At 47.7% G+C, this 14896-nt stretch overlaps 1 protein-coding gene across 1 annotated transcript in view; it reads right to left on the bottom strand.

Moving 5' to 3' along the window:
* The window catches only part of hpn (hepsin), a 73440-nt gene extending 58771 nt beyond the window's left edge, over positions 1–14669 (bottom strand). Inside the window, exons 1-7 of the mRNA XM_056444086.1 lie at positions 14276–14669; positions 13477–13515; positions 5581–5688; positions 5400–5441; positions 5038–5167; positions 4517–4633; positions 4320–4360 (exon numbers count right to left, since the gene is read on the bottom strand). Of these exons, the coding sequence (XP_056300061.1) occupies positions 4320–4360; positions 4517–4633; positions 5038–5167; positions 5400–5441; positions 5581–5688; positions 13477–13513 (475 nt within the window). The 5' untranslated portion in view covers positions 13514–13515; positions 14276–14669. The remainder of the gene's footprint in view (positions 1–4319; positions 4361–4516; positions 4634–5037; positions 5168–5399; positions 5442–5580; positions 5689–13476; positions 13516–14275) is intronic.
* Between the last annotated feature and the right edge of the window lie 227 nt (positions 14670–14896).

The following is a 14896-nucleotide window of genomic DNA, read 5'->3' as shown; positions in this document are numbered from 1 at the left end:
AGAGATGAAACCGGCCTATGCGGTTGGCTGACTGACAGTTCCAGAGGCCTCCTGTGACAAGGTGCTGGGTGTGAGTAGAACGGTAGGAAGGATAACCGAGGAGGGGTTCCGGTACATGAATGAACGAGTCCTATAGTAACTGGTAGAGATACGCACAGGTATGGAAGGAAGACTCCTATGTCTTTGTCCTCCGAGTCTCGACTCCAAGGAAGACTCCTATGTCTTTGTCCTCCAGTCTCGACTCCAACGGAAGACTCCTATGTCTTTGTCCTCCCGAGTCTCGACTCCAAGGGAAGACTCCTATGTCTTTGTCCTCCCAGTCTCGACTCCAACGGAAGACTCCTATGTCTTTGTCCTCCGAGTCTCGACTCCAAGGAAGACTCATGTCTTTGTCCTCCAGTCTCGACTCCAACGGAAGACTCCTATGTCTTTGTCCTCCCGAGTCTCGACTCCAACGGAAGACTCCTATGTCTTTGTCCTCCCGAGTCTCGACTCCAACGGAAGACTCCTATGTCTTTGTCCTCCGAGTCTCGACTCAAGGAAGACTCCTATGTCTTTGTCCTCCAGTCTCGACTCCAAGGAAGACTCCTATGTCTTTGTCCTCCGAGTCTCGACTCCAACGGAAGACTCTATGTCTTTGTCCTCCGAGTCTCGACTCCAACGGAAAAAAAAATTTTTCCCCTAGCCCGTAAATTTTTGATTTTTTAACATTTAACCTTTCGTCCAGCGGTGTGAATCGAGCCCCACCTGGTGCTTCCCCAGCGCCCAAACCCGTAGTCACCGGCTCAGTGATGGTGATGTGTGAACTTTTTGTTCAATCCGGGGAAACACGGGACCCAGGGAAATGCATGACAGCCATCTGCACCCTGTCACAGCTCAACGCCACCCCATCTGGTGGTTTTGGGAGGACTGTTTGGGGTGGTTGTGATCAGCTGGTACATTTGCTCGAAGTAACCAATGGCTAAGGCAAGGCCGAAAGGCGGCCCCGTTGCGCCCAGAGGGTAGACTCGGGAACCTCGATGGCACACACCACTCACGTGGTAAGGGTTTTTAGAGCTCCGAACATCACCTGCCCCACGGCACCCAGAACACCCAGACGCTTAAAGTTTCCTTGACGACCGTTGCATCAAACCGCACACCCTGAGACCCTACAGGGGGTGGACACTCGGCCGTTGAGGGGGGAGGTCCCTCCGCCTGATGAAACCAAGGCTGACTGCCACGGCCAACGGAGAGGAGACACCACGCCCACATAACGTTGCAGCCACCTTCACCTCAGCGGCAACCGCAGATCAATGGGGAAAGGTGAGGGAAGGTGTTTCGAGGCATGAGGGAAACAGGGACGGACCTCGGGAACACTAACCAGACTGGGGTAAAGGTGATAATTACGAAGAGATAGGAGGAGGGAAAAGAGGGTAGTGGGACAGAAATGAGGGGGAATGACTAAAAGTGGGGGAAAAGGATGGAAGAAAAGAAAATGATTATGACAGGAATACGAGAAGGGAAACCAGGAAGATGGGGGACCCTAGCAGGCCAGGTGGAAGAAGGAGAGAAAAAAAGAAAAGGAGAAAAGGGGAGGGACAAAAGAAAGAAAGAAAGAAGAGAAAGAAAGGAAAGGGGAGAGAGAGAGAGAGGAGAGAGAGGGGGGGAGAGGGGAAAGGAGAGAGAGAGAGAGAGAGAGAGGGGAGAGAGAGAGAGGGGAGAGATGGGAGAGAGAGAGAGGGGAGAGAGAGGGGAGAAAGAGGAGACGGAGAGGGGAGAGAGAGGGGCGAGAGAGGAGAGAGAGAGAGGAGGGAGGAGAGGGAGAGAGAGGTGAGGAGGAGAGAGAGGAGGTAGGAGAGAGGAGAGAGGGGGAGGGAGAGAGAGAGAGGGAGAGAGAGAGGGAGAGAGAGGGAGGGAGAGAGAGAGGGAGAGAGAGGGAGGGAGAGGGAGGGAGAGAGAGGGGAGTGAAAGGGAGAGAGAGAGAGAGGGAGAGAGAGGGAGAGAGAGGAGAGAGAGAGAGAGAGAGGAGAGAGAGGGAGAGAGGGGAGAGGGAGAGGGGAGAGAGAGGAGAGGGAGAGGAGAGAGAGGGGCGAGAGAGGGGAGAGGAGAGAGAGGGAGAGGAGAGAGAGAGGAGGAGAGAGAGAGGAGAGAGAGGGGAGAGGGGAGAGAGAGAGAGGGAGGGAGGGAGAGAGGGGAGAGAGAGAGAGGGGAGAGAGGGGAGAGAGGAGAGAGGGGAGAGAGGGGAGAGAGGAGAGAGAGAGAGGAGAGAGGGGAGAGGAGAGAGAGGGGGGAGAGAGAGGTGAGACTGGAGAGAGGGGAGGAGAGAGGAGGGAGAGAGGAGGGGAGAGAGGCGAGAGAGAGAGGAGAGAGAGGGAGAGAGGAGAGAGAGGGAGAGAGGAGAGAGAGAGAGGAGAGAGGTGAGAGAGAGAGAGGAGAGAGGAGGGAGAGAGAGGAGAGAGAGAGAGGAGAGAGGGAGAGAGAGGGAGAGAGAGAGAGAGAAAGAGGGGAGAGAGGAGAGAGGAGGGAGGGGAGAGGAGAGAGGAGAGAGAGGGAGGAGAGAGAGGAGAGAGGGAGGGGAGAGGAGAGAGAGGAGAGAGGAGAGAGAGGAGAGAGAGAGGGAGGAGAGGGAGGAGAGGGAGGAGAGAGAGAGGAGAGAGGGAGGAGAGAGAGAGGAGAGAGAGGGAGGGGAGGAGAGGCGGGGAGAGAGGGAGAGAGGGAGGAGGAGAGGGGAGAGAGAGGAGAGAGAGAGGGGAGAGAGGGAGAGGAGGAGAGAGGGGAGAGGGAGAGAGGAGGAGAGAGAGAGAGAGAGAGGAGAGGAGGGGAGAGAGAGGGAGAGGAGGAGAGAGAGGAGGGAGAGGAGAGGAGAGGAGAGAGGGGAGAGGGAGAGAGGAGAGGGAGAGAGAGGAGGGAGAGAGAGGAGGGAGAGGAGAGAGACAAGAGAGAGGAGAGAGAGGAGAGGAGGAGAGAGAGGAGAGAGAGAGAGGAGGGAGAGAGAGGGGAGAGGAGAGAGAGGGAGAGAGAGAGAGAGGGGAGAGAGAGGGGAGAGAGAGAGAGAGAGAGAGGAGAGAGGAGAGAGGGGAGAGAGAGAGGAGAGGGAGAGGAGAAAGGGGAGAGAGAGAGAGAGAGAGGAGAGAGAGGAGAGAGAGAGAGAGGAGAGAGAGGAGAAAGGAGAGAGAGGAGAGGGAGAGGAGAGAGGAGAGGGAGAGAGAGAGAGGAGGAGGGAGAGAGAGAGGGAGAGAGGAGAGAGGAGAGAGAGAGGAGAGAGAGGAGAAAGGGAGAGAGAGAGGAGAGGAGAGGGGGGGAGAGAGAGAGGGAGGAGGAGAGGGAGGAGAGAGGAGAGAGGGAGAGGAGGAGGGAGAAAGGAGAGAGAGAGAGGAGAGAGGAGAGAGGGGAGAGAGAGAGGAGAGGGAGAGGAGAAAGGGGAGAGAGAGAGAGAGAGAGGAGAGGGAGAGGAGAAAGGGGAGAGAGAGGGGAGAGAGGAGAGAGAGAGAGGGAGAGAGGAGAGGGGAGAGAGAGAGGAGAGGGAGAGGAGGGAGAGGAGGGAGAAAGGGGAGAGAGAGCGGGGAGAGGGGAGAGAGAGAGGAGAGGGAGAGAGGAGAGGGAGAGGGGGAGGGAGGAGGAGAGGAGGGAGAGGAGGAGAAAGGGAGAGAGCGAGAGGGGAGAGAGAGCGGGGAGAGGGGAGAGAGAGAGGAGAGGGAGAGGAGGGAGAGGAGGGAGAAAGGGGAGAGAGGAGAGAGAGGGGGGAGGGGAGAGAGAGAGGAGAGGGAGAGGAGGGAGAGGAGGGAGAAAGGGGAGAGAGAGCGGGGAGAGGGGAGAGAGAGAGAGAGTAGAGCGTTTACTATCTGGGTAAACTGTAGGTGAGAGAATTAAACACTTAATATCATGAATAGGACAAAATAAATCAATAATTGAGCTTGAGATGATCAGAAAGAGGAGAAACTGAATAAAACACCAGACAGTAAGAAGCATGTATATTAAAAGGTGCAAGAGCCATTTTGTATTTATTGAGTTGGACCTCCCACCACTAGGGGGCGCAGGCCACTGTCAATTAAAACAGAGGCCACTAGAATCATGAGGGGCGCAGGGCCAGGTGATGCTAGGTCTGGTGAACAGGTGACGATGTGTTTTTCATTTCTTGCATTTTTTGTGAACGGACACATGAGGTTTGGACGAGGAACGTATTTTATGGTTTGTGTTGGAATCCGTACAACTTTATAAATACATAACCTTTCACTTTACAAACTGGACATTGCATCTGTTTATTGCACGCGTCAAAAATAAAACCTCCAAGCAACCACAGGGACCTTTTTTAAAGCCCCTCCCCCAGGTGCAGAGCTCACCTTGACACAGCAGAGTGAGCACCTCCCCGCTCACACAGTCACTGAAACACAGACACAGCGTTAGCATCCGCCCCCCGCTTCCTCATGGGCCCCGAGGAGGCGAGGGAAGGAGGGAAGGAGGGAGCGGTGTGGTAGAAGGTGAGCGTGCTGTGAGACAGGTGTCGGATCAAACACACAGGTGTGTGTGTGTGTGTTACCATGGGAACAAGGAGTCTTTGATTTTCTTGCCGTAGCTGAGCTCTTGCTGTCGGACGCAGAAGAACTCCCCTCTGTCTCCACCGGCCTCCACCGAGGTGACGGAGTAGTTCACCACACTGACACACACACACACACACACACACAGACACAAACACACACAGACAGACACACACAGACAGACACACACAGACACACACACACACACAGACACAAACACAGACACACACAGACAGACACACACAGACAGACACAGACACAGAGAGAGATACACAGATAGACAGACACACGTCAGTCCCGTGTCCCACTGCGCTGCATGAACACATGCTGATATATATACATTTATATATAAATATACATATTTATATATATATATAAATATATATATATATAAATATATATATATACACATACATATATATATATATAAATATATAAATATATATATATAAAAATATATATATATACACATACATATTTATATATATATATATATAAATACTTGTGACAATGGCCGACTCACTTGATGAAGCCCACTTCTTCACAGCTGATGCTGGCCAGCAGCTCGTCGGCCGGGGAGGAACACACCTGACGCCACCTCCGCTGGGCGGAGTCAAAGACTCGCAGACGCTGGTCAGCAGACGTTACCTGGACTGCAGGACATGACGTGGGTTACCTTCTCACACACACCTGGTTACCTTCTCACACACACCTGGTTACCTTCTCACACACACCTGGTTACCTTACCTTACCAGACAGACAGACACACAGACAGACAGAGAGACAGATAGAGAGACAGTCAAACAGACAGTCAGACAGAGAGACACACACACAGGCAGACAGACAGTCAGACAGACATCTTCTTATCATAAATCTCTTACTCACCGTCATATAATCCGGTGTCTTCGTCCATTGTGCAATACGTGACTACAGAAGAGTGATTTAAAGAAACGTCACACGTCAACACTGAGACCGAGACTGTGTGTGTGTGTGTGTGTGTGTGTGTGTGTGTGTGTGTGTGTGTGTGTGTGTGTGTGTGTGTGTGTGTGAAGGCGTGCAGTCTGACCTACGGCCCAGACGGCGCTTCCAATGGCTCCCAAGGTCATCAGTGTCACGCACACCCCAACCACACGGCAGGGGGTCAGCACAAAGGTCAGAGAGATGGCCCTGTTCCCTGAGACACACACACACACAACCACACCCACACATACAAATATAAATGTGTGTACATACACTTATTTAAAGCGGCAACTAACGAGTATTTTCACTGTCAAATGATATATTGATTATCTTCCTGATTAATCGAGTTGTTTGGTATGATCGATGCTGATCGACGGTGGTGATCAGATCCCCAGATAATGTCTCAATGTGCTCAACTCAAAGATGCTGAGTTTACGCTCATGGAGAAGTCAAGAAACGTATTCACATTTTGAGAAGCCGGATTCTGAGAATTGTTTTACTTTTTTCATTATCAAAATAATTGTAATTCAATTAGTTGACAACTAATCGATTGATCGTTGCAGCGCAATTATACTATACAGCAAATATACTATATAATACATGGCAACGGTAGCTGGTGATTTGGGCTTTTTGTTGGATGCTCAAGCCGCCCGACAACAAACATCCACAGTGACCGGTGTCAGTGTCCCAGACGGGGCCTCCCTGGCCGAGGCCGAGCGGATCGATAGTCTAAAGTCTCCAGAGCAGGAACGTTTCAACTAGGAAATAGAGCCATGTCCCGTGTGCATGGACCATATATATATATACATATATCTATATGTATATATATGTATATGTATACGTGTGTTGTTCTCAGAGGGTCCCTTTCTGCCCCTCTTGTCCTCTCTGCTTTACTGCACGTCTCAGATTGGACAGCATATTGATTATTAACATGAATAAATCCATTCTGTGTCCTGGGACAGAACATGCTGACTCACTGACAGTTACTGGGTCACGTGTGACGGTCGAGAGCCAAGACAACAACACCCATCTCAATAGGTCCACCTGTACCTGAACCTGAACCTGAACCTGTACCTGTACCTGAACCTGAACCTGTACCTGAACCTGAACCTGTACCTGTACCTGAACCTGAACCTGAACCTGTACCTGAACCTGTACCTGTACCTGTACCTGAACCTGTACCTGTACCTGTACCTGAACCTGTACCTGTACCTGTACCTGAACCTGTACCTGAACCTGAACCTGTACCTGTACCTGTACCTGAACCTGTACCTGTACCTGTACCTGTACCTGTACCTGAACCTGTACCTGAACCTGTACCTGAACCTGTACCTGAACCTGTACCTGTACCTGTACCTGAACCTGTACCTGAACCTGTACCTGTACCTGTACCTGAACCTGTACCTGAACCTGTACCTGTACCTGAACCTGAACCTGTACCTGAACCTGTACCTGTACCTGAACCTGTACCTGTACCTGTACCTGAACCTGTACCTGTACCTGTACCTGAACCTGAACCTGTACCTGAACCTGTACCTGTACCTGTACCTGAACCTGTACCTGTACCTGTACCTGTACCTGTACCTGTACCTGTACCTGAACCTGAACCTGTACCTGTACCTGTACCTGAACCTGTACCTGTACCTGTACCTGAACCTGAACCTGTACCTGTACCTGTACCTGAACCTGTACCTGTACCTGTACCTGAACCTGTACCTGTACCTGTACCTGAACCTGTACCTGTACCTGTACCTGAACCTGTACCTGTACCTGAACCTGAACCTGTACCTGTACCTGTACCTGAACCTGTACCTGTACCTGAACCTGAACCAGTGGCGGCTGGTGACATTTTTTTGGGGGGGGGCGCAGTTGGGCGGCGCGGTTTAAATAGCACTCCACAATGAGAAGAAAAGAGGTTTTGAGTAGAATATTGTAACAAAGCTTTATTTCAAGAACACAGTGCTCAACACAAGCTTCTGCTAGCTATGTTGCTCGCGTACCTGCGTGGAGGTGGAGGTGGAGCTCCCTGGCAGGGTTGCCAGGTCTGTGAGATAAAACCAGCCCAAAAACCAGCCCGATATCAGAACTCAAAATATGCCCGTGCCAAACCATAGACACTGCTTTTAAAGTCCAACAGCATTGCTATCATTGCCAAATGTATTGTAATATCTACAAAGTAACAACATATGTTTAGTTTGCCAGCATTAAAAGCAGTTTTCCCTCAAGTTATTTCACCTAGGTCCTAAAATGGCCTTGTGTAATTAGATACAGTATATTATCATAAATAAAATGTGTATACGTGCTGATCTGGAGTCAGTTTGGTAGGATTTGGGTATGAATAAATTATTTCATTTAAAATATGGATTTTTATTTAAAGATATTCATGTAATTTGCATGCAAAATAGGTCTACGCGAACCAAGGACAAAAATTCAACCAGCAACACTTCAAAAGTGGCCCGATTCCGCAGGAAAACCGCGGACCTGGCAACACTGCTCAATGGGCTGAGGAACATACGGGTCTCTGATCTGCCGAATAATCCAATCGCGTGCGCACATTTGTGCGCCCAAGATTCGGTTTCATCCGCCAATGTGAAGCGGTCATTGCCAAAACGACTGAAATGTTGTATCGATGCCGTACACACGTTAGACCAGCGCCCGAAAAGGGAGGGCTTCTCTCCGTGATAATGGCGATATATTATATTTTTTCACATTAACTTAAGTGGTTGTTGACAGGGGCTTACGGTCTCCCACACACATTTAGCGCGTCAACACGGTATATTTACTATTTAAATGATTTGGCATATAGTGTTTTTTTACAGGATTTTTTTTTTCTTTTTTTTTCATCTCCAAATTTTAAGAGGGGCGGCGCACTAGCGCCCCCTATGGACGAACCGCCACTGACCTGAACCTGTACCTGTACCTGAACCTGAACCTGAACCTGTACCTGTACCTGAACCTGTACCTGTACCTGAACCTGTACCTGAACCTGTACCTGTACCTGAACCTGTACCTGAACCTGTACCTGAACCTGAACCTGTACCTGAACCTGTGAGGTAGAATGAATGTAACTAGTGGTGAACTCCTGCAATGCACATCCCTTATCATTAAAAACAGCTCAGCTCTTTTTCCTTCACAGTAACAACCGTTTACATGAAAACACGGTGGTCATCATCATCTTCATCATCATCATCATCATCCTCATCAGAGCAACATGCAGCCCAAAGCAGGAGGCTCGGTGACACCTCTCGACTCGACTGATTAGATCAAACCTTTCGGGAGGAGACTTGTGTTACTTTTCTCACCGCCCACACGTCCCGGTAGGAAACACACAGGTACACACAGGTACACACAGGTGTGACTAAAGACATGAAGGAAGGCCGCGCTGCATTCAAGCGTCCCGGGAGTCCCCGACACTGTGACCGTGAGACCTCACTGAGCTCGTCAGTCGTTTTTTTTTTTACACCTGTGTAGAGAGCCTCTAAAAGGTATGAGTCACAGCGCCCAGCACACAGGTGTTACCATCACCGACCGACCGCCAGGAGCATGACGGGGACCACAGGCACAATGGCCCGGTGCAGGCGTCCCCCTGTGAATGATCACACCTGTGTAACGGGACACATTCAACCTGGGAGCCTAAAGAAGCGTCTTTGAGTACTATGAAAAGCGCTATAGAAATGTTATGTATTATTATTATTATTATTAAAGTCTCAAGTCTCGGTCATTTATATTCAATGTCGATCCTTTTCTCTGTCTCCAGTCGAGCTGAAGGAATAACCATGAGCTGTCCATGTCCCGACTTCTCCACCTTCACAGTAGTCTTCATCCTGCCTGCTCAATTCACTCTCCTGTCCTCCTCACCTGATTGTCTCGTTCCCTTCACCTGGTCCTCACGCCCTTCTCACCTGCAGCCCCTCCCCTCATTAGCCCCTCACGATTGAGCTCCCTCACTTCCACTTGTCCCCTCCAGATTGTCTTGTGTGTCGTTGCCAAGCTCTCCAGCATATTCTCAATATGATTCCTGACCTCCGATTCTTTGCCTGCCCCTTCTTGGATCTGTTGCCCTGTTGGACGGACTGTATTGACAAGTCAAGATCCTCCTCTTGCATTCCTGTTTCCGAGTCGTGCTTTTGGGTTCAAGTCCCTGTAACCCTTACAGTCCACGCTGCAGGGGGAAATTAAGCCCTCAGTCCGGTCCTGATACATGGAGCCTGTGTCTGTTACTACTTGGACTGTCATGGTGAAACTTTCCATCAAACAGGAAACAACTGGAGATACTTTGAGAAGATGTTTCCTATCCAGTCAAAGGAAACATTGGACATGCCTGGCTTCCTTTCTGCCTTTCTCTCCTTCCACCGTGTCTCTCTCCTTCCTCCGTCTCTCTCTCCTTCCTCCGTCTCTTTCTCCTTCCTCCGTCTCTCTCTCCTTCCTCCGTGTCTCTCTCCTTCCTCCGTCTCTCTCTCCTTCCTCCGTGTCTCTCTCCTTCCTCCGTCTCTCTCTCCTTCCTCCGTCTCTCTCTCCTTTCTCTGTGTCTCTCTCCTTCCACCGTGTCTCTCTCCTTCCTCCGTCTCTCTCTCCTTCCTCCGTGTCTCTCTCCTTCCTCCGTCTCTCTCTCCTTCCTCCGTGTCTCTCTCCTTCCTCCGTCTCTCTCTCCCTCCTCCGTGTCCCTTTTAACTTTCTTCTTTCCCCATTAAAGGGCCAGTGAACAACTCAAGGACCCACAATGCACCAGTGTTGTGCAGAGCCCCCCCCCCCCCTCTCCCTGGCCAACCCTCGATGCTCCTTCATATTTCCCTTACATTTCCCTACTTTCCTTGCCTCGCACTCCTTCCTCTCCTCCTCTCCTCCTCTCTTTGTCCATGCTCCTCCTCTCCCTCTGTACCTGGCCCCCTCCCTTCCTCGGGCTTCCCCTCCAAACAGAATAATAATGGTCTTATTGTTCCTCGGGTTGTTAAACTGATGAACGAGAGAGATGAGGAAGAGCTGAGGGAGAGAAGTGAAGCGAGCCGTGAGCATGATGAGTATCAGATGAAGCCGGACATCAGAGAACATTCCTGGCTCCTTCCATTAGTTCAGAGGGGTTTCCAGGAAGTAGCCCAACATCTCCTCCACGCACCTCAACTCCAACTGCACTGGAGCCCCCCCCCGCCCCTTCATCTCTTCCCAATCTAACGGCACAAACCCTCCATTGTGTCCCCTTCTACCTGAGACCACCTTCCCCTCACTGAGCTCTGAGACTCACACCGTGGTGTCATGTGACGGAGAGTTCTCTGCAGGAGCAAACATTTTAGTAGTACCCATGATATATATATATATATATATATATATATAGGACTATTTACAGAGAAGAGAAGGTCAGCAAGGACATTTTTGTTGACTAAAGGTTATGGAGGCTCTAAATGATCATTATGATCCTAAGAAGTATCAAACTAAACTAGGCAGGAAAATACTAATTATCAATAAATATATAAGTAATATGAAGGAAAAATACTAATTATCAATAAATATATCAGTAATAAGAAGGAAAATAACTTATTCTAAATAAATATATAAGTAATATGAAGGAAAAAGACTAATAATCAATACATATACAAGTAATAAGAAGCAAAAAGACTAATAATCAATGCATATACAAGTAATAAGAAGGAAAAAGACTAATTATCAATAAATATATAAGTAATAAGAAGGAAAAAGACTAATAATCAATACATATACAAGGATGGATGGATGGAGGAATATCAACATTAACTCCACAAGTCTAATAATTACTGACCATGTGTGGCTCCTGCATATCATTTCCAACACTTTTCTCAGTCAGTTTATTCATTCTGGAAATAAAACTTCTAAATATGTGAACTGTTGAATATACATCTGCTCCTTTGTAATCACACATAACCCGCAGGCCGTGTGCGTCTCCACTGAGGTAAATAAAGCTGCACGAGAGGTAAGACTGAGTCATCGCAGAGCGTCTGTGGCCCGCCCACACCAACACACACTCACACACACTCACACACACCAACACACACTCACACACACCACACATGCATCTGTTTGGGGTTATTATGTCTGGCCTCATCCACGCGTCACATGACCAGGCAGAGCATTTACATATGAGGAGGCTGCTGTTCGCCGTGTCTCCTGATCACTGCCTCCTCGGACATTTAGATTTTAGGGAACACATTCCAATAGGATGAACGGATTGTTATGCATTTCAGAAAAAACAGAGCTGAGCTAAATTCAAGGTATATTCACTCCAATAAGGGGGTTTAAAGAGTAATATTAAAGAATAAGTGCCTCGTGAGTAGACGTCAGTGAAGCGTGGTGTGGTTGAAGCGAAGCCAATACAACATACAGGAACCTCTCTCTCTCACAGCAGACTCATATGTATAGTGGTTGTCATGACAGAAGTAAAAATGAACCCAATCTCACTGTAAATACTACTCTGATTTCTCTGTGAATGTGCATGTGTGTGCGTCTGTGCTTGCTCACACATGTCGTGTTGAGGGTAAACAGCTTGTTTCTGAACGTAGACCACGTCTCACCTGATCTAAGCCCAGACTCAAACTCAATAAGCCGCAGCATGCGGGCCACTCCTCGGTTAGACCTTGTTTCTCTTGTAATTACACACACAGCAAACACACTGAATCCCTGCTTCTGGCTGGGCTGCAGTCGGGCAACAGAAACTACAAATCCAAAGCGGAGCGTGTGAAGACACAGAAGAAGAAGACCTGGTGAGGAGAGCAGCAGAGTTGTGAGATGTTGGCAGCGTTCAACTAAACTGCACCTGATGGGAGACCGCTGCTGCCGTCATTGTACTGGACCTCGGTTTGGCCCCGCTGGGTACGGTAGGTGGACTTTTGTGGGGGTAGGAACGTGTAAAAGGTTTCACAGAAGCCAGGGGGAAACTGAGCGAGTAATCTTATCTTTAGGTCTCTAATATAATTAGCAGTAAAGTAATTATTAGAGCTGCGGGTCTGAACGACACTAACACAGGACAGATGTGAAGTCTCCTTTAAAACGTGTTCTCCACTGATGGGGATGTGAGGAGAAAGACTAATTATCAATAAATATATAAGTAATAATAAGAAAAAAATATTATTATTAATAAAGTATATAAGTAATAAGAAGGAAAAAGACTAATTATTTATAAATATATAAGTAATAAGAAGGAAAAAGACTAATTATTAATAAATATATAAGTAATAAGAAGGAAAAAGACTAATTATCAAAAAAAGACTAATTAGCAATAAATATATAAGTAATAACAAGAAAAAAGACTAATTATCAATACATATATAAGTAATAAGAAGGAAAAATAATAATTATTTATACAATATATAAGTAATAAAAAGGAAAATGACTAATTATCAATACAATATAAGTAATAACAAGAAAAAAGACTAATTATCAATACATATTTAAGTAATAATTCAGTTTTTCAATTCAATTCAGTTTACTTGTATAGCCCAATTTCACAAATTACAAATTTGTCTCGGAGTGCTTTACAATCTGAACACATAGACATCAAAACCTCACATCGGATCAGGAAAAACGCCAAAATAACCCTTCAGAAGGAACCCTAAGAAGGAAAAAGACTAATTATCAAAAAGATATAAGTAATAAGAAGGAAAAACACTAATTATCAGTAAAATAATAGTTGTTTGTTTATGACGGCGTGCAGAGATTTGTTGTATTGCTGTAAATACAATGTGCTGTAATTAAGTGTAATTTGGAGTGTCGCATCAGAGGAGACGATTCTATAACTAATCTAAGTTTAAGTTTTTTCGAGCTGAAAGAGAAACCCAGTGAACATCAGACATCAGTCCGCTGGGACCAGTTAATGGTTAACTGTCAGTGGACTGATGTCTGGCCCCAAATACAGACAACAGGCAGCGTGCGCCTCGGCGTGACCCGCACTGCATGATAATCTGTGCATGTTTATATGTGTGTGTGTGTGTGTGTGTGTGACGGCATGACTACCAGTGTATGTTTTCTGTGCACTCACCCATCTTCCCCTCCTTCGCAACCTTTTCCGCATACATCTCTAGACAAGAGGAAGCAGAGGGCAACAACAGACACATATCAGCTGTTGTCTCATGATGGAACTTATTATGGTCAAGATGGAAAAGTGACAGTGAAAAGACGAACGTATAAACATGTAATCTGTGTCTGAGTTCCACGTGAACGAGCTTCCTATTGTAAAAGAATGTTGTATTTATTAACCGGACGTTAGACATGTGATGTGAGGCCTCTGGGAGCAGATGAGCACCAGCCCTTCTTACATGGAAGAACATGTCACCATAGGAAGTTATGGGAAAGGATTTTCACCAATTAGTTTAAATATTTAAAATGAGAAGAAAGAAAAAACGTGTTGTGATATGTTCATCATCAGACTGCTGAGATCTTTATTCCTCTGATATGGTTAAACTGGGTCAACAGACCAAAGGAAATTAAAAAAGGTTCAAAATTAACGTTAAAAGTTATATGTGATTGAAAACGAATTTAATTTGAAATACCCAATAAATACTATGTTTATAGTTTGCAAGGTTTAACTTGTTAAATTGGGACAGACTTTCACTAAAAACTTTAGTCTCAATTAGTCTTCTAAATGTTTCTCTCTGGCCTGGTGGAGGGCGTGATTAGGTGTTTGAGTTTAACTTCAAATACCTAATAAATAGTATATTTATAGTTAGCCAGGTTAACTATTAGCCCGTAACATCGTTGTACAGAATCAGTGCACTGAGCTAAGCTAGCTCGTCGCTAACGCTCGGTTCATAAAGGGGCTGAAACACAACGTGACTCACCTGTATCTGCTGGCAGCAGGTGTAGCACGTGCTGGCCTCCGCTAGTCACTAATATTCCTCTTCTTTTTTGGACAAATATGAACACAAAACACTGCTGTGCCTCAGAAATAGGCGACCATGTCTAATTCAGCTCTGATAAATCCCAGTTTTCAGTAAATCCTGTTTTTTGTCCTCCTCTTCTCTTCACAGGTTACTGACCTCAAAGAGAGGAAGAGGCAGCGGAGCCGCGCCGCGTTCACCCGCCGCCCCGACGCCCTCCACCGGGCCGCAGGCACGCGCCTGGAACACCAAGGGACTGAATTAAAATAAAGTGTTTCGTGAAAAGTCTGTCCCAACTGGTCCTCGCTCCGAGTGGTCGCCCTGTGGTCGCCCCTGCGCGCGGACGGAGTGGAGGGAGGGAGGGAGGGGAGGGAGGGAAGGGGGCACGCGTGACGTCACCGGGACACGCTGAGCTGCAGGCCTGCTGCTGCGAGTGGACACCCTGTCCTCCGGAGCGACACAGCGGGGGCTCAGAGTCGATTTGGGGAGCTGATAGAATGACGTCAGAGATAGCTTCTCAGCTCGTGTGAACGAAGCTGCTTTCAGCTCAATTTATTTTGTATAGCCCAATATCACACATTT

This window comes from Pseudoliparis swirei, chromosome 22 (assembly GCF_029220125.1).
Source record: "Pseudoliparis swirei isolate HS2019 ecotype Mariana Trench chromosome 22, NWPU_hadal_v1, whole genome shotgun sequence".
Taxonomy (NCBI): Eukaryota; Metazoa; Chordata; class Actinopteri; order Perciformes; family Liparidae; genus Pseudoliparis; species Pseudoliparis swirei.
This window is presented reverse-complemented; position numbering and strand designations above follow the sequence as displayed.